Source organism: Mustela erminea, chromosome X (genome assembly GCF_009829155.1).
Source record: "Mustela erminea isolate mMusErm1 chromosome X, mMusErm1.Pri, whole genome shotgun sequence".
Lineage (NCBI taxonomy): Eukaryota > Metazoa > Chordata > Mammalia > Carnivora > Mustelidae > Mustela > Mustela erminea.
In genome coordinates this window covers 17,316,179-17,339,361 of record NC_045635.1, presented here as the reverse complement: position 1 = coordinate 17,339,361, position 23,183 = coordinate 17,316,179, and the positions used below count along the sequence as shown (strand labels likewise).

Below are 23,183 nucleotides of genomic sequence, written 5' to 3'. Positions count from 1 at the left end.
GTAGTATTCATTTCACATCAGATAGGTCCATTATCGGGGAACTGTATCCTGTTCTGGCAAAAGATCATCTAGTAGATTCTTTTCCATTCCCAACTTCGAGGATGTAACAAATTATGTATAGCTTGGGCAAGTGATGTGCTCGGTTTGCTGCGTCAGGTGCATATTTGAAAATATCTAAGATGAATAAAACTTGGGGAGGAAAAAGAAATGCAAGGGAATGTGTTGTAAAAGGAAAAAACAAAAGCCTGCCTCCTTTGCATTTATACAGAGTCTATAAAGAGAAGGAAGAAGTCCAACCTTAGAGAATAAACAAACCCAGAAAAAGTCTAATCGCATCAATGACAGGGAGTCACCTCAACGCAGGGAAAGTCTAACATCAATGACCTGGACCGACTCCATTTTCTTCCATAAAAATGTACCTTATATTTGAAATCCATTCTGAATAGCAGATACCATACCCAATATGCAGATGGAAAAATTAATCATTGAAAGGTATTTTATTTGCATTCAAATAGAGTGAGTCAGTGAAAAACCAGAATATGACAGAATTCTCTGGCCATGGAATAAAAAAGAGAGCTAAGGTCTACATATTTTTACAAATTCAAGTTATAAGGAATTTTTCTTATGGCTATAATTTAGTCTATAATTTGTCACTCAAATATTACCACCCTACGATTATATTAATGAAATGTCTCTAATCATTTACAAAGCACTTTTCTGACACTCCCTTTAGGTACACATTAATGACTGGATATTTGACGTGTTCTTGGGGTGCTTTGGATCCTGTCAATATTTGCTGTCAAAAAACCCATTTAGGTTCCTGGTTTCTTGAGTGATGACTTAAAGATGAAAAAGCATCAAGTCACTGAGTTAATGGCTCATTTTTCAATGTGACTTTTCTTTGACACCTATTTTGGAATTATCCATTTTATGTGCCCCTTTTCCAAGGCCATTCTCAAAGTGTAAGCCTGTAATTTTTGTGCCAGTTTAGGGCATTTCAGAGTGACTGGAGCTCACTTTGGTCAAGTAAGAAGAGCTCTTTGGAGAGGGCTTGATAGAGTGAAAAGTTCTGTCCCCAAGGTCAGGCAGCTCTGATTTGAAATTCTGGCTTTTCCTCAAACTCTTTGTGTGACATCTAACTTCTCTGATGCTGTTTTCTTCCTCAGCAGTTTGTTGTGAGGATGTGGGACCGTGGCTGAATCGGGGTTTGGGGTGGCTAAAGTAGTGTAGGGTGGATGGCCAGGGGAGTAGTTACTGTGCCCAACTCGCACCGGGTGAAGATGAAATCCAGTCTCAAAGCCAACTCCGCCACATGGACGGACGTTTGTTAAACACACATTCATTAGCAAGCCGGCAGAAAACCGTCCATGCAGTCTGTCTGTGAGCTCTGGGAAGCCTTGGCTTTTGTTCCTGTAAGTGCTCCCAGTGACTGTCAACTCACATGAAAGGCTCACATGAGGCAGGTGAGGATTCTGTACCCCTCACTGGCAGCACCCAGCTGGAAATCCTCATTATCGATGGCTGGAGACAGGCCCATTTAGGGATCACTCCTCGAGCTCTGTCTCAGAAGATATAATCTATACACTGTCAGATTCTTACACTCTGTTCTGTGCAGGGGCCAGCGGTGGAGGCAGGGAGAGGGATAGTCTCCAAAACAGTTTTACCAATCTGCATACCCTAACCTCCTCTAGTTTCTCCAACAAGAGCCATTTCTAATGCTTATGCCATTATTTTTGACATTTCTTCATACATCAAAACCTCAGGTGTTAGTGGACAGATGACTAACAGAAGGACTTGGAGTAGCAACCGTGGGAATGTGGTCTTGGTGATATTTTACCACCTCATCACTACCCTATGAGGATAAACTCCCACTCAGAGCAACAGAATTCTCTAGAGCTGCAGTGTAAACCAAACTGAACATATAAAATAGCACGTGGTCTATGTTAGTTGAAAGTAAATTGCAAACAACCTAACAATGGGAAGAATGAACATTTTAAGGACATGTCCATGCTCATCTACTTAAGGATGATCTCTTTCAACGGTTGTCAGATTGGGCACCCCCCTCCCACTGGAAGGAACTGCTCATGGCCCAGGGTTTGGGGAAAGCAGATGGGGTTCTACACTCCCTTCCACCTTAGCCAGAACAACTCTGCCTCTGCTTCCATCTGGTTTGCATTTTCGATGTTCTCACAATACTTTACTCAAAGGAAGGGTTACATAGCTGAAAGGTTTGAAAACCACTGACAAAGTCTAATATTCATATCACAAATGGGAAAGCTGAGACCCAGAACAGTTGTCACTTTCTCAAGTACAGAGAATCTGTACCAACGCCTAGTATGGGGCTCTTTGCACTAGCAGGAGCCGCCTGTTTACTACCGTGGAGAGGCAACGTGTGTTGCTAAAATTAAACTCTGAGCAAGAAAAGATGGTGTTCCCATAGTATGTGCTTTACTGAGGGCCTTATCCTGGATGACCTTATGTGTCCCTTTACTGAAAACTATAACCGACTACAGAGCATGCACACTTCATCAAAAAGGTTGGTTTAGCAATCAAGTCTTTCAGAAACTGTATGTTAACTTCAACTCACCATTAGGGAGATGTCCTCTGTAGATGCTTAATAATCTAATTGATCTTTTAGCTAGTTAACCTTCTCCCCAGTGTCCCTATATCTACTTCCCCCCCTTTCCAATCAAACTGTAGCAATCGAGATAGTTATTGCTTCAATATGATAATTGTCTGTGGGTCTTATTTACATGGTTTTGATCTCATTGCAGGACCCTAATGATATTTCAGCCAGTCTAAGACACTTCCGATTGTGAAATACCATTATGTTATGTCCCGCTAAGAGAAAATAAAACAAATGTGCCAATTAAAAATTTAAGAAAGCATTGGTTGTAAGACATATTTTGATTTCAGAGATATTAAAAGAAGTGCATCTTGGAATTCATGAAGTATGCTACCATTATTTGCCACCATGTAAGACATATTTCCCCCCTCGTCTTATGCCCCTCCCTCCTCCCACTCTAGGCCACCTTATATTAAGTAGAAGAATAGCACAGAATGCTCAGCCTTAATGTGCCCCCCAAATTTCCCAAACTGTATCATAAGGTAGTAAAATATTTTGTCCCCTTTGCTCAGGCACCATTTTCATGCATAATATCAAAGTGCAATTTCTACTTTTCAAGTCCACATATCTAATTGCTCATAAGGCAACACTTTATTTTAAGTGGGAAAATTGTGTTCTACTTAAGAAAAAAGTTTTTGTTTTTGTTTTTGTTTTAGAGAGAGAGCACGGTTATTGGGGTTGGGGGGCAGAAGAAGAGAGAGAATCTTTTTTTTTTAAGATTTTATTTCTTTATTTGACACAGAGAGAGAGAGATATCACAAGTAGGCAGAGAGGCAGGCAGAGAGAGAGAGGGGGAAGCAGGCTCCCTGCTGAGCAGAGAGCCTGATGCAGGACTCGATCCCAGAACCCTGAGATTATGACCTGAGCTGAAAGCAGAGGCTTAACCCACTGAGCCACCCAGTTGCCCCGAAGAGAGAGAATCTTAAGCAGGCTCCATGACCAGCACAGAATGGGATGAGGGGCTTGAATTCACGACCCTGAGATCATGACCTGAGCTGAAATCAAGAGTTGGGTGCTTAACGAACTGAGTCACCCCGGCTTCCATTTAAAAAAAAAAAAAATTTTTTTTTTAAATTTGTTTTTTAAAAGATTTTTATTGGGCGCCTGGGTGGCTCAGTGGGTTCAGCCGCTGCCTTCGGCTCAGGTCATGATCTCAGGGTCCTGGGATCGAGTCCCGCATCGGGCTCTCTGCTCAGCGGGGAGCCTGCTTCCTCCTCTCTCTCTCTGCCTGCCTCTCTGCCTACTTGTAATCTCTCTCTGTCAAATAAATAAATAAATCTTTAAAAAAAAAAGATTTTTATTTATTTCTTTGTCAGAGAGAAAGAGAGGGAGCACAAGCAGGCACCCCACATGTAATCTTAATAAAGGACAAGACTCTATGAAGTGTGACTCCAGTGAACTTGACTTTCCAGCACTCTCCTGACGCACTGACCCACACAGTGGTGTGTTGCGGAGAAGGTAGAGGAGTGTCTATCATGGAGAGACCTCAGGAAGTGCTGGAACAGTCCTCGGACATTATGAAAAGAAGGAGGTGGTTTGGGAGGTGTGAATGCAGCCCTCCTAGGGTGAATCTGAAAGACGCCGAAGGAGGGCTAAGGTGCAGGATGGCTTCTGTGGATGCTGTTTCCTCCTTCCCTATCATTAGATGTTCCTTACTCATCTGCGGGAGAGGAAAATACTAAGCACCACAGGAGGGCAACAGCCAGAACAAACTGTCTCGAAATTCTTCTATCCAGCAGGGAACTGTGAAATCACCACTCAGACCTAAGGATCAAGTCCAGGAATTTGTAATAAATGTCAAAATTTCTTTTGCATGTTTTTATCTTGTCATTATGGCAATTTTCTTGAGGTAAAAAGCTTGAAAGATGGACTTTTCAGATGCATTTTTCCTCGTAATGATTAGGGTCTCTGAGTGTCATTTAAAGTTCCTACCCTTTTTGAGCAAAATCTTCCCTGCTTTTTTCTTTTAGGCAAATATCAACATCCCAATGGGAGCCTTTCGGCCGGGAGCTGGGCAACCTCCCAGAAGAAAAGAGTGTACTCCGGAAACAGAGGAGGTGAGGAAAACTTAGCTGGCAGAGGTCCCCCTGTCTATCCCTTCCAGACTCCTGACTAGAGTGGGGGGGGGGCAAAGGCAAGGCGAGGGTCAGCTCCCCAGAACAACGGAGGTGTGAATAGATGTGGGTCAGAGTCACCTCATAGTATCTACATTTCTTTGTCTTGCTCTCTTAGCCATGAAACATACTGCTCCTCACTTCCCTTCAGTGATTTAAGTGCCTGCCACGGTTATTTGAAGATGCTGAGTTTAACATGCAGTTTGTTGACTGAGTAAGCGTGTATGTGTGTGGGGGGGTTGATGAGGGAGACTAGCCTCCCACATGCTCTCGGTCTGGCAACATTCACTAGCTCGGTAAGTTTCCCGCAGAGTTTATACGGAAGGGAGCAGGATCTTTAGTACAGCCTCCGATGACTGACAAAGCCCAGGGGGAGTTCAGGTAATGTGCACGTTAAATTACTTGCAGATTCAAACAAAAAGCCCCAGTCTTTGGGTATTTCCTTTGAAAAGAGGACTTTGCAAAGGAGCCGATCAATTTCTGTCTTCTTTTCCTCCCTCCAATTCTCTACCTCTCCTGCAAGTTCAGATCCCCGCTTGGCTGAAAGGGAGGCTAAAATGAGTAAGTGCAGTAAATAGAGAAGCGTGTCGTTCCCCCCCCCCCCCCCCCCCCCCCCCCGCCAAAGGTCTGCATTCCTTTACCAACTGTGACTTTTCTGATAAAACCTGGAAGGTCTGGTTTGGTTCTGAAAGGTTTTGGACCTTGTCAGTTCGCCTAAGACAGGGAGAATGGAATTAAACAAGGCCACCAGGGCATAGCCAACTGTATTTCATCTTTTTAAAAAGACTTTTTTTTCTTCGAACTTTTGTAGGTGACCTTTTTGGTGTTTGCCGCCCGCCCCCCCCGCAAACAAAACAAAACAAAAAAACACAAACCTATCACCATTCTCAAGTTTCCTAATAAAACTTCAGATGCCTCTCATCTAACCCCTTCTTCCCTGTAAATAATTCCCGTCATGGTCCTAAGTCAGGAGTTTCAGTCTCCTATCAATAGAAAGATAATTTTTCAAAGAAGGAGATGGAGTATTTGAGAACCACCAAGTTCTGGAATTTCTGCCACTAAGTAACCTTTGATGAATAAGGATTTTGAACACACATGTTGAAAAGACCCAGAACTACTTTGCGTTTCTGGTACATAATCTCAAACTGTGATGCTACTGACCTGGCTACCCGGTTCACTCCTGATCGTGAGCCTTCCCTTTGGGACTGGGCTCAAGCATTTCTGGGTCTATGTCTGCCAAATATGATCCACTCTTTTCCTCAAAGGGTTGCTGAGAGGAATCAGCAATATAACGGACATGGCACGGCCTAGCAAGCATTCAGTAAATGATTGTTCATCAATTGATCTAATTATCCCATTTTCATGATGGACTCCCAGGTCTGTTATTTGGCATGTTGTAAGAAAAAGGCATGGGGAGGTTGAAGAGAGGGCAGTGAAATTCTTCCCACACCTCCATTTATCTTTAATTAGCTTTTCTTCCCGTGTTTCCTTAAACTGTGTCTGTCACTACCATGGCCGTCGGTCAAGAGGTAGCTTGAGCCAGTTTTCTCACTAAACTGCTGGATGTCATAGTTGTTTTGGAGACTTGTATCTCATCTTCCCTCTGTGGTACAGACGACCCTCAGTTCTTCTCTGTGCAACTGGTACTTTCCTCCTCACAAGTGTCCCGGTCAGGGGGTTGGGAAAGCATGTTGCTTTCACTCTTGTCTGATGGTTCCAGAACCCTCTAAAATAGACAAGAACTGATATGGCCTGTTTGTGAACACCTGCTTTATGATAAGCCTCTTGTACAACTGGCTAATCAGTATTCTTCACAGGATGGAGGGAGTGAGGTATCCACAGAGACCCAGAGACCCCAGGAGTGTTTCTAGAACTGAACTATACCTTTCACGTGGGGATCATGGGCTGGGAGGGGGGAGCTGAGGGGGGTACTCCGTTCCTGTCAGAGCAGAAATGAGCTTTTGGGACTCGTGGGGTCTTAGGTAGGGGTTGGATCTAACAACTCAAGGCCTAGGTTGGACCTTGGAGTAAGTTTCTCACAGAAACAACATTGTGGGGTACCAGTTAGGCAGCCTGGCTTGGCTACAAGGTGTGGTAAGTAGGATTTTGTGGGTTGGCCACCTTTTGTTCCATAGTTTGGAGGGGAAAATGGAATCTGAAATAAAAATAACTTATACAGCCACACTTTAAAAAAATTATCTTGTTTGCAAACCTGGAATAGTTTATGTATCTAGTTTTGGGATTTGTTGCCTAGCCTTGCATTAAGATAATCGCTGTATAAAATGGAGATCATAACGTACCATCCCTGAACACAACAGGCCACCTCGATCATAGCCAGTAGCTCACTGGTCTCAATCCTCACACCGTCTCTTATATGAAGAGGATGTCCCCCAGTAGGAAGCCATGATCAGCCTCTGGCTGTCTGACAAGGCCTGTGAGCCCTGGGTGGGCTCCATCTGCTCAGCCCAGCCAGAGTCTGGCATGTGCCCGACACAGAGGTCTTATAGCCAAGTCCTTACAAACAGGGCTCATCTTTTGGATAAGACAAGGCAGCTGCTTGCTTCAAGTGGCTTGAAGCACTCCACTCTGCCACCCAAATCTCTCTTTTGACCGTAATTCCATCATTAGTAAGCCAGAAAATAGCATGTTGGGGCTTTCTGTTAATTATTTCCCTCTCCAAGTTGTCCCTTTCACAAGATGCAAACACACTATTTAATTCCGGCCCCACTCCTTCCTAGCTGTGAGGCCAGGGGCAAGGTTCTCACTCCTTACCTCCCTGCCTTGGGCCTCAGTTTCTTCAGCTATAAAATGGGGATAATAGTAGCAGATTTATAGGGTTGGTGTGGGGATTAGTGAGTTAGCATGTGTAACTCAGAACAGCTAGCAGTGTAAGTGTTTGCTTTTAGTACTAAGTCCTCGGTGTCGGAACATGAATGAGCAGAGGAGAGGTTAGGGGAAAACTCAGCGGAGTGTCTGCTAGTAAAGGGGGAGATGAAGGAAAAATAGTAGAAAACGGTTCACCATCCTGGCAAATTTTACAAATGCTCTGTCACTCCACAGGGGAATGTTTCCCTTGACTACAACCATTCCCTTGACTACAACCAGCGCCTGGGCTGATAAGCCCTTTCTCGAGCTCTCTTTATTTCAACCAAAGAATGTCTTCCATGTCCCTTCTCAATTCAAATATCCGCGTACAGAAGAAAAAAAATTATTAGCCAAAGGGAGCCATCTGGAGCCCTGCTTACTCATGCCTTTATTTATTATAAGTCTTACAATAAATTTTAGAAGAAATGGAATCGGATTCCAATTTGTTTAAAAGACGAGAGAAAATTTGGTTAAGAATATGCCCCACCATTAACCCCTTCTCGAGTCAATGACGTTTACTTATTGAATATATCCACTTATAATTTCCATTATATGTGACCATACTAAATTAAGTGCTAGAAATCTTACCTTATTAAAAAAAAAAACACAGTGTACTGAGGTTTTAATAACTTGAAAGGACCTGATATTAAATATAATCATCCCCTATCCACGTATGTTCACATAATACGTCTTTGTACATAGACACATAACTACACACATTGGCTTTACGCATTAAATGTGCCAAAATAGCACATTTTGATATTACAAACACAGTGAATACGACGTACCCAGGAACTTAACAGAAGGAATTAGAAATATTTTTCTTCTTCATGCTTCTTTATTAAGATCTACCCACCTAACAACCATGGGAACATTTGTAAGTGAGGAAACATTTTTCATTTCACTGCTACACGTATTAAAAAACCCCAATTTATAGCCTTGTTTCAAACCTCTTTCCAAAAGCCTAGCAAAGAACATTTTCAAATACCTGGTCCTCGAAGTGGATATTTAATAGTTTTAATGATTGCTTCTAAATCTGCATTTATAAATGATCAATGTGTGTGCCTGATAAAAGGAAGCCGAGCCTATGGCTTTGTACGTTGTTCTGAGGAAGTACCGTTTTCCAAATATTTACATCAGGTACAGTCTGCACTGAATTACTTTATCATTTTGTGTGGGAGACACATTAGCTCTTTCATCAGTGCTCTGCCAAGATTCAAAGAAAATGACCACAGGAAAAACCATCAGTCCTTAGGAGAACAGTACCTCAATATTTTATATGTCTACTTGCCCCTCAAATGGACACTTCTGTAAAGAACATGCCTACCACATAACTGGTTAGAGGTTGGGAATCTCAAACAGTTGCTTCCTTTTCCCTTTCGGTTCTAGACATTTTCGGTTCTAGACATAGTTCTAGAGAACTAGACCTAGAGCCAGATGGGGCCAAAGCCCAGCATTAGCTTTAATACCCAAGTCACAGGGCTGCCTGGTTAGGCTGGCAACAAGGATGGACCAAGAGCTTGAACCAGAGGCAAACATGCGGTTTCTTCCTCCTCTTCCCTGAAGCTGGACTGTTCACTCGGTTGCTGGCCAAACAGATGAAGCCCTGGCTTAACGATGGGCTTAGACATGCAAAATGTTTATTTTTTTTTGTATTTTTTTTTTATTTCCAGCATAACAGTATTCATTATTTTTGCACCACACCCCGTGCTCCATGCAATCCGTGCCCTCTATAATACCCACCACCTGGTACCCCAACCTCCCACCCCCCGTCCCTTCAAAACCCTCAGATTGTTTTTCAGAGTCCATAGTCTCTCATGGTTCACCTCCCCTTCCAATTTCCCCCAACTCCCTTCTCCACTCTAAGTCCCCATGTCCTCCATGCTATTTGTTATGCTCCACAAATAAGTGAAACCATATGATAATTGACTCTCTCTGCTTGACTATGCAAAATGTTTATTGATGAGACTGCTTTTAAGGAAAAGTGCGAGTGTGATTAGACCCATGATGTGGGTGAAGAGGAGCGGGGCAGAGGGTGAGGGTGAAAACTCTTAGACCTCGCTGTGGGTCTAAGGAAAATTCTCGAGCTCAATTTCCTCCCCAGGAGTCTCTTGTCTCCTAGGAACGGGCCGGCCTTAGGATCCTGTGACTCTCAGTCATTGGGCAGGAGCAGCTGTGGGAAGTATGACCTCGATGTGGTGATGGGCGGGTGGCAGGGCGAAGCAGCTGGAGCCAGTCATTTAACTACCCTCCCGGGAGAAAACTGATCGGGGAGGTGTGCTCTTGTGGCTGCCACGGTGATCAAGTGTTCCTCCAACACCTTCCCTCTGGGGCCAGAGAGTGCCCCACCTCTAGCATATGAGGAATGAGCTAATAGGCAACTTTCTTCTGTAGCAATGACTTGGGAGTTCTAAGAGCCACACACAGCAAATGAACTCGTTCTGTTACAGTCACTGTGAATGTGTATATTTGGCGTGCATACACAGAGACATATATTTGTCCCTATGGTACATTGTTGGGATTAATCAGCTAAACAACAATGGATAAGTGCACACATCTGTACCAGGCATTGGAGGAGCCACACACACACAAAAATAATAGCATAGGACGTGGTCCTGCCCTAAAGCGGTAACAGCATAAAAACATTAACTAATAGGAAATTGGAAATCGTTCCCAAAGCTGGGAGGGCTTTGCTTATGTCAAGAAGGTTTTGCTTATGTCAATATCAGTTTGTTTATGCTTCCCAGAGATGTTGGAACAGAGGCTGGTAGCTACTACACCCCCACTGAAAAAATTTTAAGCTTCTGTACTAAGTCATTGTTAGAGGCAACTGTGCGCTAACATTGTACAGATCTCTGCTATTCAGGCATATCAGGATCCAAAGATGCCAGATTAAATTTGTTCTCGTAAGGTGCTTCTCTTGGAAACACCCATCTCAACCAGCCTAATTTTTGTTAGTTATCAGATGTTGACTAGTAGTCTCGTGTCTTCTAAGTCACGTGGAGATTACTTGTTTTCTTCTTCCAACTTTATTCCATATTTGTCTACAAACTTCAGATCTTCTGGAAGTTTTGAGGGTGTCTCAGTAGTAGAGGAAGAAGTGACGCAGCTAGAAGTGCACTTTGGCAGGGACCAAATGCCTTTTTCAGAGAGCTGATCCTTTCTTTCTTTTCTTTCTTTTCAGGGTGTTCCTCCTACCTCGGATGAGGAGAAGAAGCCAATGCCTGGAGCGAAGAAACTTCCGGGACCTGTGGTCAATCTTTCAGAGATCCAGAATATCAAAAGTGAACTGAAGTATGTTCCCAAAGCTGAGCAGTAGTCGGAAGAAAGAAGGTGAGTGAAAAATTATTTCCTTCCACTTAAAAAGACCGCTGTGAAATGGATTAAGGAAGCCTTCCACAGAAGGAGTCTGGAATTCTGGAAGCATTCATTAAGTTCCAGGGCCTTCAGTTTAGACTGGTTTTTCTGGTGCAAAGGTTTTCTGGCAAAGCCAAGCTTTGGGGCCCATTGTATCTCATAACCAGCCAGAGAGCCATCGGGGATGTTTGCCTGCCAACTCCTTTCTGCTCACCTTTGTAGCTGTGGGAGGACAGGGTTGGGAGAAGGAAGATGCTTGGGAGAGGGCCCTGAGGAGTTTGTGACCTTGGGGTCCAGGGAGGGCCTCTGTCATCCCATGCCTCGGTTTCCTCACCCAAATGCCAGAAAGAGTGATGAGTTAGTCCCAAGGAGAGGCTCATCAGAGCAAGGTGCTGCGGAGTTCTGGAAGTGTAAAAGGGGTAGAGAGCAGTTCAGGCCTCGAGACAAGTAACCCAGGTGTGTGTAGAGCAGACCACAGGAGTCCAGTGATGACTCAGAATGTGCGTGAAGGAAGGGAAGGCTCAAAACTGTACCTGCCACCCTCCTGAGGACTCAGTGCAGGCAGGACCTGCAACCTGATTTTCATTGTTACTGGATCTGCTCAATGATGACCCCTCTGGTGAGAGCTCAGCCCTGAGCTCCATCTGCAGACCTGATGCGTGTGAATTCTGCCAGCAGGGGGAGTACGGAGTTAGCCTGTCCTCTCTTCCCAACTCTCCTGTGGGACCCTGCCAGCAAATCTCCCTTATCCAACGTTACTGAATCCCACCATGCACAGCTTCTTCTTTTTCTTAAGTGAGGTTTAAGTTTAGGAGAGAGGAGTCTATACTGATAACATAAAACTGGTATTTATCTGGCGTACTGTCCCTTCATTTGTTCTTCAGCTGACTCATTTCTTCAGCCAGTGTTTACTGAGCATCCGCTACAGGCTCAGCTTGAGAAACACATTAATCATATTCCAAACGCCAGATACTGTGTGAAGAGTATCGGACCCACTGCTTCTGTTAAGCCTTATAATATCCGCTTATCGCTCGCATTCTTGAGATGAATCCTACGGAACAGTGGTTTTCCCCATCTGTTGTGCATCCTCAAGAGGGCGTGTGACTTCCAAGTCAGTGCCGTCACTCACTTGCTGTGTCACTTCATCTCTTTCTCCCACCCGCATGTTACAGAGGGACGGCACTCTCTGGGTGGGCTTCAGGATGAAATCCTCTGACTGTGTAGACAGAGGTAAGCACAGCCCTGGAGCCCTGCTGTGCCTTCTCCCGTAGACATAAGGAAGAAGAGAATATTCTCTGAGACAATCCTACGTGTAGGGGCAATGTTACTTGTGTCATATTTACGGTGGCTTACTAGGACATTTACAAGTCAGTTCTGCGTAAAGATTTCTTTATAGGACAGAGAAAGAGGAGCTGTTTGGAGTTAAAAATCACACAACAGTACCTAGAGTTTTCAACACAGTTCCGTAAAAGAACAAAGGGGTAAGGATAAAATACCGTGGATTCTCTGACTGTAAGAATGAATCCCAGGAACTTGGTCAGGGACAAAGTGACGCCAGCAGGAAGTGACCTGAAGTGTGGCTACACACACTTGTTATTATTTATGACAGAATGAAACAAATTGATGATGAAACTCATGGTACTCAGTCCTGCCAAGCTGGGATAAAATACTCCAATAGGCTTGGGACGAAGCTGCAGAATTTAGCTGTGAGAAAGCCCAGGGAAGGGAAATTAATGTTTTGTAGTATTTATTATCCTCGCCCAACCAAGGCCAGTTAGACACATGAATCTGTAATGTAAACTTTAAAGGATTTTGCTTTTATGAAATCCATGTCGACCTAAATTTAACCCCAGTTACGGTTTCAGAAGAACATGGTTTTGAAGATTCAAAGGAATGAGGTTTTAAAATGAGCTCAGAGAGGATCTTATAGTGTTATCTGGCAGTGATTACAGGAATGGGGAACAATACCAACTCAGTAAAATATCAGAGAATACCCAGGACAAGTTTTTGTTCCTTCGTTTTCTCAGAGAGGACTTTAATGATTCCTCTTTTCCAAACAAACTCTAAAAAGGTGAAACCACTCAGAGAGGCCCATTTTTCCTTACTCTTACCTACATTGTCAGGGTAATTGATCCGAATTCCAAATGAATTGTTTTAAGCCAAGGAATGATCTTTATTTCTTGTAGGAGAGGTATTAGGCTGGTTTGCTTTTGACCTATCAATTCTTCTCCTGCAATTATGTCAGATTTTGAGACTTCCATGGTCATGGTTTGTAGTCACAGAGGGAGAGCATTTTTTTAAACATTGATCGATTCAGTGGACTCCTAAGCAGTAAATATCCTGGACCAGCCATCATGTAGCCCCTTACTGGTTGGATTGATTTCCTCCTTCTTGGGCCACCACTTTGTCACCTACCTCACCATGTCCTGTTCAATGATTTGATCAAACAGATTGTTGTCTGAAGTTCGAGTAAGTCCGTAGTATCACACACTGTGAATATCATGCAACCCAAAGCTCAAAGTCCAGGTTATAACTATTACACTAATTCAACAAATAAGATGGACCAGCATGTCCTTCCAGCTGAAATTAGTGACTCCCTTTAAGTGGGATTTCAGATTCTTTCCATGCCCTGTGCAATGGCTAGAATTGTTCATGGAAATTGGTTAAAAATGTTATGGAACAGGAACCAAAAAGACAGCGACTAGCCAGTTAGGGATCGGGGATCATGGCTTTTGGCAGAGGACTTAGGGGTTGGACCCAATTGGGAACTGGAGCCAGACTACACAAGGACAGCATGTACTGAGTCAAGACCAAGAGACACGGTAGTATCCCAAATGGTACCCTAATCCAGGCTGGTAAGGGCATGAGGCAGGTAGGGTGTTCAGTCATGTACCTCTTGGGATTCTCCTGGCTGTGATTTAAGGTGGCCAGATGGTCATTTAAGCAAGGCCAGATGAAGAGACAGGACCAGCAGCAATGTCTGAAAACTAAGAGCCCTCCAACACTCCCGTGCCTGCTGTCTGCTGATTGATCAGGAATCCCCCATGTTTACAGTCAGAAGACACCATTGTTTGCTTGTAGCTACAGCAATGCTACCTCAGACTTCATAGATAGGGATGTGGGGAACCAAGAGGACTGTCCAGTGCTTGTGTCCAGCTCTCTGTGTCCATTTCTGTGCCTCTCAATCCTCAGATCAGACTACAGGGGCCCTGTAAAGAACCTTTATGACTAGCTTCTATACCATGGGCATTTGCTTCATTCTGTGCTAAGATATATAGAGGTCATACTTGGTGTCTGATCTCAGGACACTTCGATCTTGGTGGAAAGATAAAACAGGCAATTTAAAGAATTAGACAGTGGGGGCACCTGGGTGGCTCAGTTGGTTAACCATCTGCCTTCTGCTCAGGTCATAATTTCAGAGTCCTGGGATCAAGCCCCACGTTGGGCTCCTTGTTCAGTTCGGAGTCGGATGTTCCCTTTCTCTCTCTCTCTCTCTCTCAAGTAAATGAATAAAATCTTAAAAAAAAAAGAATTAGACAGCAGCTCAGTGATTCCAGAGCACCAATGGCTGTTTATGACCCCTAAGTAGGCAGTAAAGATAACCAGTGTTATGATTTATGACAGGGGAAACTTATGATGGTTTTGGTTCAGGGACAGTTTGAAGGAGGTGGTGGGAACGGAATAGTTTAACAGAGGCTGGGAATTAGCTTCTGGACTTATGGAATGTCCAAAAAATGATTAATTGACAAGCCTAGTGAGATCAAACAGCTCCTCTAGAGCAGTATCCTTAACCTTCTGGAACAGAACAAAACAAGATCCTATGACCAGCCCATACCATCTCTTGTCTTTTTTTCCAGCAGTAAAAGAACTCAGTAATAACAAAGCATTGGAGAGGAACAAAATAAGTATTAAAGTGTTAGCCATGCAGCAGTTTAAAAAAACTGATTAACAAGGGTAAACCCTAAGAATAAGCCTACAGTTACATTAATGAGCATAAAAGAGCAGCAATCCAAAGTCCTTGGACTGATGAAGCCATAGAAAGAAACTCATTCTGAGGCTGCAGGAATTCTCACTCTCTGTGGTAGCCATTGTGGCCTGTCCACATGTTGTGTCAGCCAGACTTACTGTTTACCCACTACACCAGGCTTTCAGAAAGATGTGAAATTTAGTGATTCTTAACAACTTACTTAATAGCTTTTGGCCATGAATGTAAGTGGAAAAACTAGGGACTTAATCCCTATTTGCCATTAAGAACTGAGGAAAGTATCACAGAGGGAGACAAACCATAAGAGACTCTAAACTCTGGGACCCAAACTGAGGGTTGCTGGAGGGGATGGGTATGGGGGAATGAGGTAACTGGGTGATGGGCATGAAAGAGGGCTCCTGATGTAATGAGCAGTGGGTATTAAAGAAGACTGACGAATCACTGACCCCTACCTCTGAAACTCATAGTACATTACATGTTAATTAATTGAATTTAAATTTTAAAAAGGAAAAAAAAAAGGAACTGAGGAAAGCACTTGCATTTTTGCATCAGGAAGACCAGTGGGCATTTTGCATGAGGTCAACCAGTGGACATTGGACCATTCTCTGAGAAACACTGTGGTAGGGCAGTGAGAGTGAGTTCCAATGATCTTCAATGCCTGTGTAGCCATACACAGCCCCATGATCTAGAGTTGGCCTCTATCCCATGCCCCATGTCAGCTAATCAGCCTTGCTTTTGGATTTTGTGGATTTGAAAAGAACCACTATAATACCCTGATAGAGGAGGTATGCCTTCTTCCAACACTCTGCCCCACCCCTAGCATCTTTTGGGTATGCTGTTACAACACTTCCAGAGTGATGTATTGGTTTTCTTGTTTATACATTCTTCATGATGCCAGGATACAGCTTCTTAAAGGCTGGGGTGGAGGGTACCTGATCCATCGTGAGCACACAAGGCACGTCTATAGCATATTACTGGTGCTGTGACCATAGCAAGTCTGGTGACCCCTAGAAATGTGTTCTTGTGACTTCCCGAGTCCTTGTGTTCTCAGGAAGATTACTACTCAAAATCAAGACTAGCTCTTCTTACAAAGTCTGAAAGTAACCCTGTTGACCATGATCAGTAAAGGGCTCAGAAATTTGACTTGAATTCACTGATTATAACTTCATTATTCCTATGGGAAACTGAAAAATTAGGGAAAATGTCAACTCTGGCTCATAGTCTTCAAAGGGGAGAAAAAATATAAAACTAGAAGAAAATAACTGAATTATCAAGAGTTATTTCGGTTTATCTTTCAAAGACCATCTAGGTCCAGATAAGACATATTTACCAAACATTCATCCAAGGAGATGTCATTTCTGCTAAAAGAGAACATAAGTTGCTCATTACTCTTAAATGTTAAATATTACACATCATCGTTGTTCCTGCTGACTCAAGGGCTAATTTTGAGAGCGTTGGCAGGAGGGCAAATTGAGGTACCTGTTGTTTGATGAAAAATGCATTTAGTACCTAACACCAGACCCCTGAAGTGCATGATGCAGAAACTAATGGAACTGAAGGGAGGGATAGAGAGTTCAACAATAATAACAGCAGATTTCGGGGCACCTGGGTGGCTCAGTGGGTTATAGCCTCTGCCTTCGGCTCAGGTCATGATCTCAGGGTCCTGGGATCAAGCCCCATGTAGGGCTCTCTGCTCAGCAGGGAGCCTGCTTCCTCCTCTCTCTCTGCCTGCCTCTCTGCCTACTTGTGATCTCTGTCAAATAAATAAATAAAAGCTGTAAAAAAATAATAACAGCAGACTTCAATACCCCACTTTCTACAACGGATAGAAGTAGACAGAAGATCAAAAAGGAAACTGTCTTAGGCTTCTGGGGATGCTATAATGGGATATCATACACTGGGGGGTTATAAATAACAGAAATTTATCTTTCATACCTCTGGAGATTGGGAAGTCTAAGATCGGGATGCAAGCAGATCTGGGGTCTGACGAGGACCTGCTTCCTGGCCATTTTCTCCCTGGATCCTCACACAGTGGAAGGGATAAAGGAGCTCTTTGGGGTCTCTTTTATAAGGGCACTAATCCCATTCCAAAGGGCTCTACTCTCATGACCTAGTTACCTCCCAAAGCCATCACATTGGGATTACTGGTTCACCATATGAATTTGGGTGGACATAAACATTCAGTCTACAGCAGAAATAGAAGACTTGAATAATACTATAAACCAAATATACCTAAGAGACATCTATAGAATGTCCCACCCCAAAACAGAAGACGCATTCTTCTAAAGTGCACATGGCACGTTGTCTAGGACAGGCCACAGGTTAGGTCATAAAGTAAGTCTCAGTAAGTTTAGAAGGAATGAAATTAAGCAAAGTATGTTCACAGACCACAGTTGAATGGAATTAAAAATTAGTAACAGAAGGAAGTTTGGGAAATCCACAGGTTGTGGACCTTAAATAACACACTGATGAATGACCAATGAGTCAAAGAAGAAATCACAAGGGAAATTAGAAAATACTTCGAGACAAACAAAACCAAAAATACAATATCCTTGTGGGATGCAGCAAAAGCAGTGCTCACAAGGAAATTTACAGTTCTAAACACATACGTTAAAGAAGAAAGATCTTAAATCAATAACCAACCAATCAAATCCATATTAGTGCTCCATTTGGGGAAACATGTTCTTGATTATCCTAAACCTAACTGATTTCTATGTATGTGGCAGATGATTAAATTGATGTGTACATGGAAATATCCTTCCTTTCAAATGGTAAGATGTAATAAACTTTAAAAATCAATTTGTATAAATACCATAACAGAAGGTGGGAACATCAAAATAATCACCCATAACATCACCATTTTACTCAATTTGATAGCTGCCTCTCCAGTTGTTTTCTTCTGAGTTTACATGTTGGATACAGAACAACAAAGCTGTTAATGATATGGGATTTGGGGTTATCGGGTCATGGAAAGTTTGGTCCCATTACCTTTTACCTTTGCAGTTTTGAGCTCAGGGTCTCTATTCCCTCATTTCATAAAAAGTAGGAAATGGTGTCTTCCTCATTGGGTAGTCGTGAAGGATCAGGGAGATGTATAGATTTAAGAAAGCATATGTGGGTATGGCACCTGGGACAGGGTAATTAGGCAAAAATGGGAACCGGTTCTGCTTTTACTTTTCCTTACATAGCATCATTCACAGCACGTGTACGATTTCGTATCTTGCTTTTTCCACTCTACGTTTTCCCCTAAGAATATTTTTTATGCTTCTTTGTGGTCTCCAGAATTAAGATGATTTATTTCTCATAGTGTTTGGCTTATCATGATTTCATAACCTCTTCTCTTTTCCAGAAGACAAAGGACTGATTTATTGTTGTATACAGAACTAAATATTAAAAAAAGAAAGAAAGAAAGAAAGAAAGAAAAGAAACCCCTCCAAATATCTTCTCTGCGATTTGCTGGAAATTTTTCCTTCAATTTTAAAATGCTTCCTGCTTTGACTCAATTACAGAAGCTCTATTCACTTTCTTGGAAGGAAATGGCTTTATCCTGAAAATTTTCACTCTCTAGTAGAGCCATATTTCTTTTGATTTGTGATGTTCTTTTTTTTTTTTCTTTTACTCCCCACTTGGTTAGGATAAAGATGAGTTCTGCTGTGGTTCTGAACTGCATCAAGGTTTTATTCATTTGTTTTCCTGACCAGCAAAGCTATTATTCTAAGCCCTGGTTACAAACTGTTTGGGAACAAAGTGCTCTTCAGGGTGAACATAAGAAGACTTTGAGCTGATTGTGGCGGTTGCTTTAAGAGCCTCTCCACAGCAAACACACAAACGCTATCCGGATGGGTCCCCATAAAACAGAGATCTGGAGGGTCTTGTGCTTGAGCCAGTGGGAGGGAGCTGGAATTGGGGAGCAGATCTGAGAGCAGAGAAACACACCTCCAGGGAGCGTGGTAGAAGGCCCAGGTGACTCAGGACCCAACTCTGTAGAGCCTTGGACACTAGCACATAGATTTCCATGGGCTAAGGGATGGTGACAGCCGGCAGAACTTGCCCTGCTTGCAACACATGGAACACATGACCCCATCTCCCTAGTTTGGGGATTGGTTGGGGGGTGGGCAAAATCTGCAGACTTGAGCTTGAGTTGTCACACCTGTAAGGAGGTATGGGTATGGGCTGCTACTGTCACCAAATGCGAAGACACCAGGGATGGTAGGAAATGTCCCACAATGCCCAGGACGGGCCCCTCCCCCTAGCCCAAAATAAACAATGATCTAGTCCCAAATTGTTAGTAGTGCTGAGAGTAAGTAACCCTGATTTACCTAGTGTAAAGGTTGACGTCAGGACTGACTTTTTGCAAACTTACCTTTCCAAACAATCAGTGTGTTGTATTTTATAGAAATGAAAACATTAATAAAAAGAACAATAATTAATGGCCCAGTATTTATTATCTCTTTGCGGTCATCAGAGACTGAGGAATAAAAATAAACCCCTCTTAAATAGAATTCTTTTGTCAACTGGTAAACAAAATATATTTATGGCGTATGGTATATATGGAACATTCCCGAGTTGTAGTATTAGGCCTTACACACAACTATTTTTTGTAGGTTATTTTTCCATCTTAAATATATCAGGAAGCAGTAGGTTATCTTACCAGCTCATAAAGTCTTTTAAAATATGAATGTTAAGCATTTGTGATAATCAGCACCAATGTCAATGTCATCATTTTTATTGCCCTCATTACCATTACTATATGTAGTATGTGCTCAGGGGATGCCCAATACATGGCTTGTGCCTCATATACATTATCTCTTTCACTCCTCACGCTGACTACATGGGGTATATACGATGCTGCCTGGGAACTTATGGGGGAAAGAAGGCTAGGAGTGTTTACAAACTTAACCAGGGTCACCGCACTTGTAAGCCATGGAGGTGAGATGCAAACTGTCATCTGTCACACTCCATAGCCACTCCTTTCAATTACTGTCACCCAACTCTATTCTTTTTTTTAAAAAGGATTTTATTTATTTATTTGACAGAGAGAGTGATCACAAGTAAGCAGGGAGGCAGGTGGGGGGTGGGGGAAGCAGGCTCCCCGCTGAGCAGCGAGCCCACGCACACGGCTTGATCCCAGGACCCTGAGATCATGATCTGAGCTGGAGGCACAGGCTTTAACCCACTGAGCCACCCAGGTGCCCCACCAACTGCATTCTTTTAACATGTTCTCTTAGTTGTATCTTCCAGGCTTTGCAAATATTTCACTGTGTTAGGTCGGAGTAAAACAAGCAAAGGCTAAAGAGACTGCAGAAACTGTCACCTTCACAAAGAGGTGACACTGTAACTCTGACACGTTGCTTTATTCGTTCGTTCCTTTGTTCATTCATTCATTCATGCATGCATTCATTCATTCCACAAGCATTCATTAAGCACAAAGCATGGGCCAAGTGCAGAGGATATCAGTGTTGTCAACTCAAATACGAATCCGACTGTCTACCAGGCTTCAGGTGAAGGCGCAGAACGCGGCGGAGGAGCACAATAACAATGCGCTCTTCTTAAAGGTCTTGAAAAAGTGGAAGGGTTAATACCCATAAATATCAGAGAGAGCATGAAAGAGAGAAATGGAGAGAAAGGCGAAGGGAAGGAGTGGACAAGGAAAGGAGAAGGGGTTGGAACGGCAGTGACCGTGGCCATGCTGGGGCTGACACGGCGCCGGCTCGGTGCTGACAACATGGCCCCAGAGGAACGCCAGGCCTCCGCAGAGGCCGCCTTCGCTCCTCTCTGGGGATGAGCGAGGGCTTGGCAGGCATCTCTGTGTCATCGGTAGGCAGCCGGCTCCTACCCCTGAAGGCTTTTCTCTCGTTCCCTCTCCCGCTGTGTGCAGCCCACACAGAAAAACTGGGGAAGTGGATTCCAGGCTGTCTAATCAGGCTTGGCTGCATCGTGACAACACTGCTCGTTTTAACTCCCTGCACACGTTGTGGCATTTGAGAAGGAGAAGCAATCACGAGGAGCAAATCAAGACTTGCACATTTCCCTTGTACTCCCTCGCCACCGCTCCCTGCCTGGGAACTGATCATTCCACACCCTCTGGTTTAGGGCTTTATGCAGATGGCGAGGTGGTGGCTGCTTTCATCCCAGGCAGGGTCCATCAATTGGCTTCTCGGGGAGGGAAATTTCTATTAAGCAGTCGACAGATTGGAGTCACTTTTGTCCAGGCAGGTGGCAGAAAGGCTGCTCGGAACAGTTCATCTTGACTGCTGGAAAGACAGCAGAAAGCAAGCGGGTCGCACTGCCCCAGCGTCATGGGCTGCCTTCTGTAGAAAGGATGGTGGCCCTTCCTCCCTACCTCCCCAGAAGACCTGCCCTGACATGTAGCAGGCACAGCCTAATCCTCAGCAAGGGATACACACGGCGCACTGCCTAGCTCTCATCTCGCCCCCGATTCTGGACGCAGATGATAGGGATCATGGCTGCCCTTTAGTTCCAGAGGCAGTGATTAATTTTTGAGAACTTACCAAACAGGTTTATTAAATTCTGAGTTTTCAAATATCCATTTATTTAGACTCAATTACATTTCATCTTTTAATAATTTTGTACATGGGTTACTTGGAATTTACTTTGGCCGAATTAACATTTTTCTTCATAATGTAAGTTAACAGCATGAACTGGATTTTAGTGGGAAGGTGGAAAGTACTGGAATGATTCATGAATTTAGTAAGTGAACATCCAGGCACTTACTATAGGCCAGGGAGTGCTATGTCGGAGGAAGGCCCTACAAGGCAGGGGCCCTCCAGGAGCTTATGGGGCAGGTGGGTGACGATGACAGAGGGAACCTAAGCATGAATGAAGAAAAGACACAGGCTTTGGATGTTGGTGATGAAGATTCTAGAGAGGAGGTGGAAAACAGACATTCTACTGAAAGGAGGTTGAAGAGCAAACATGTTAGAGGTGACTCGAGTGTAGGTCGAGGTCCCAGCTTTGCTTGGTCTGTGATTTGGGTAATTGCTCTGTGTCTTTGTCTGAAAAAGAAGGAAAAAGTAGCTACCTCACAGGTGTGATTTTGCTCCCTACCCTATGGACATTTTGCAACGTTTGGAGAAATGTTTGGTTGTCACACCTCAGGGGAGATACTATTGGCGTCTAGTGGGTTGAGGTCAGGGATGCCACTGACCGTCCCACAGTGCTGTCCAGGGTGGCTCCCCACAAGAAACATTAGTCGCGCTGAGGCTGAGAAACACTGAATTGCACGGTGTGTCTGAAGTCCTCAGGCCAGTGGTAGCTATGATTACTGACGACAGCATGTTACCACTGGTGACACTAGATGTACTAGAGTCTGGCAAACCTGCGCTCCGCTTCCACTGTACCACATAGTGCCTCTGTGACCTTGGGCAGGTTGCTGCTTACTCTGAGCCATATCTATAAATAGGAGCGATAATATCCATCTTAAGAGCGAACCATAAAGACATGGAGTGGACCCAGTGGGGCACCCGGCATGAACCAGTATTCACAGAGTGTTCCCTCCCTTCGTTGGCCCCACACCTTGCCTATAGGCTTTGTTCTCTGCCCCTTTCTGCCAAGGGCAGGGATCTGTCTGTTGGTTGGTTTTTAAATGACATACTTGCTAAAGAGTAGCTCTGCATCTTTTGCCAGGGAATAAGAAAGAGCTCACTGACAGTGAAATCCCACTCATTGGCTGTGACTCAAAGGTGCTCACCGTAGCCCCTGTGGAAGTCTCCAAGAGGCTCTCTTTCTTAGCTGCCGCCTACCCTGCATCATCTGAGCTTGAAATGTTCAAACGTTCTAAGCTGCACGGACACTCCTTCTCCTGGAGGAGGCACTGCAGCCCCATTTTTCAAAACCTGCAGCAGCTCCAGCTTCCCAAGCCCTTGTCTCGGCAGTAAAATTACAAACATTTCACTCGAGCACTTTCATTTTGTTTTGGAGACTTGAAGGGATTTCCATCCCCACCCCCCAACCATTTTTAAGCAGCAAATACATCTGGTTCATAATTTCAGACTTTTCCCCTTAGAAAATCAGTGTAAGAAACATTCGGAAGGTCAAGCTGCCATTCTACTATCAAGGAACAGGGAAACAATGCATTTGAGACACCATTTCATGGAGCATTTCGAACAGGCTTGATGGCCAAAAAAGAGGCATCTCATCTTTTTAGGAATCTTTGGTGCACAGACTATGTATGGTTGGAGTCTGGTCTAAAAACAAAAAACAAGATCCGTTTGAA

General features: G+C 43.7%; 1 protein-coding gene across 3 annotated transcripts in view; it reads left to right on the top strand.

Moving 5' to 3' along the window:
* SMPX (small muscle protein X-linked) overlaps positions 1–23,183 on the top strand; it is a 60,506-nt gene that overhangs the window by 17,853 nt on the left and 19,470 nt on the right. For 2 of the 3 annotated variants that reach the window (XM_032330651.1, XM_032330649.1), the window contains exons 3-4: positions 4,597–4,683; positions 10,790–10,938. In XM_032330651.1, the coding sequence (XP_032186542.1) occupies positions 4,597–4,683; positions 10,790–10,924 (222 nt within the window). In that variant the 3' untranslated portion in view covers positions 10,925–10,938. Of the gene's footprint in view, positions 1–4,596; positions 4,684–10,789; positions 10,940–23,183 lie in introns of those variants that run through there. The other variant, XM_032330650.1, reaches the window with a different exon arrangement.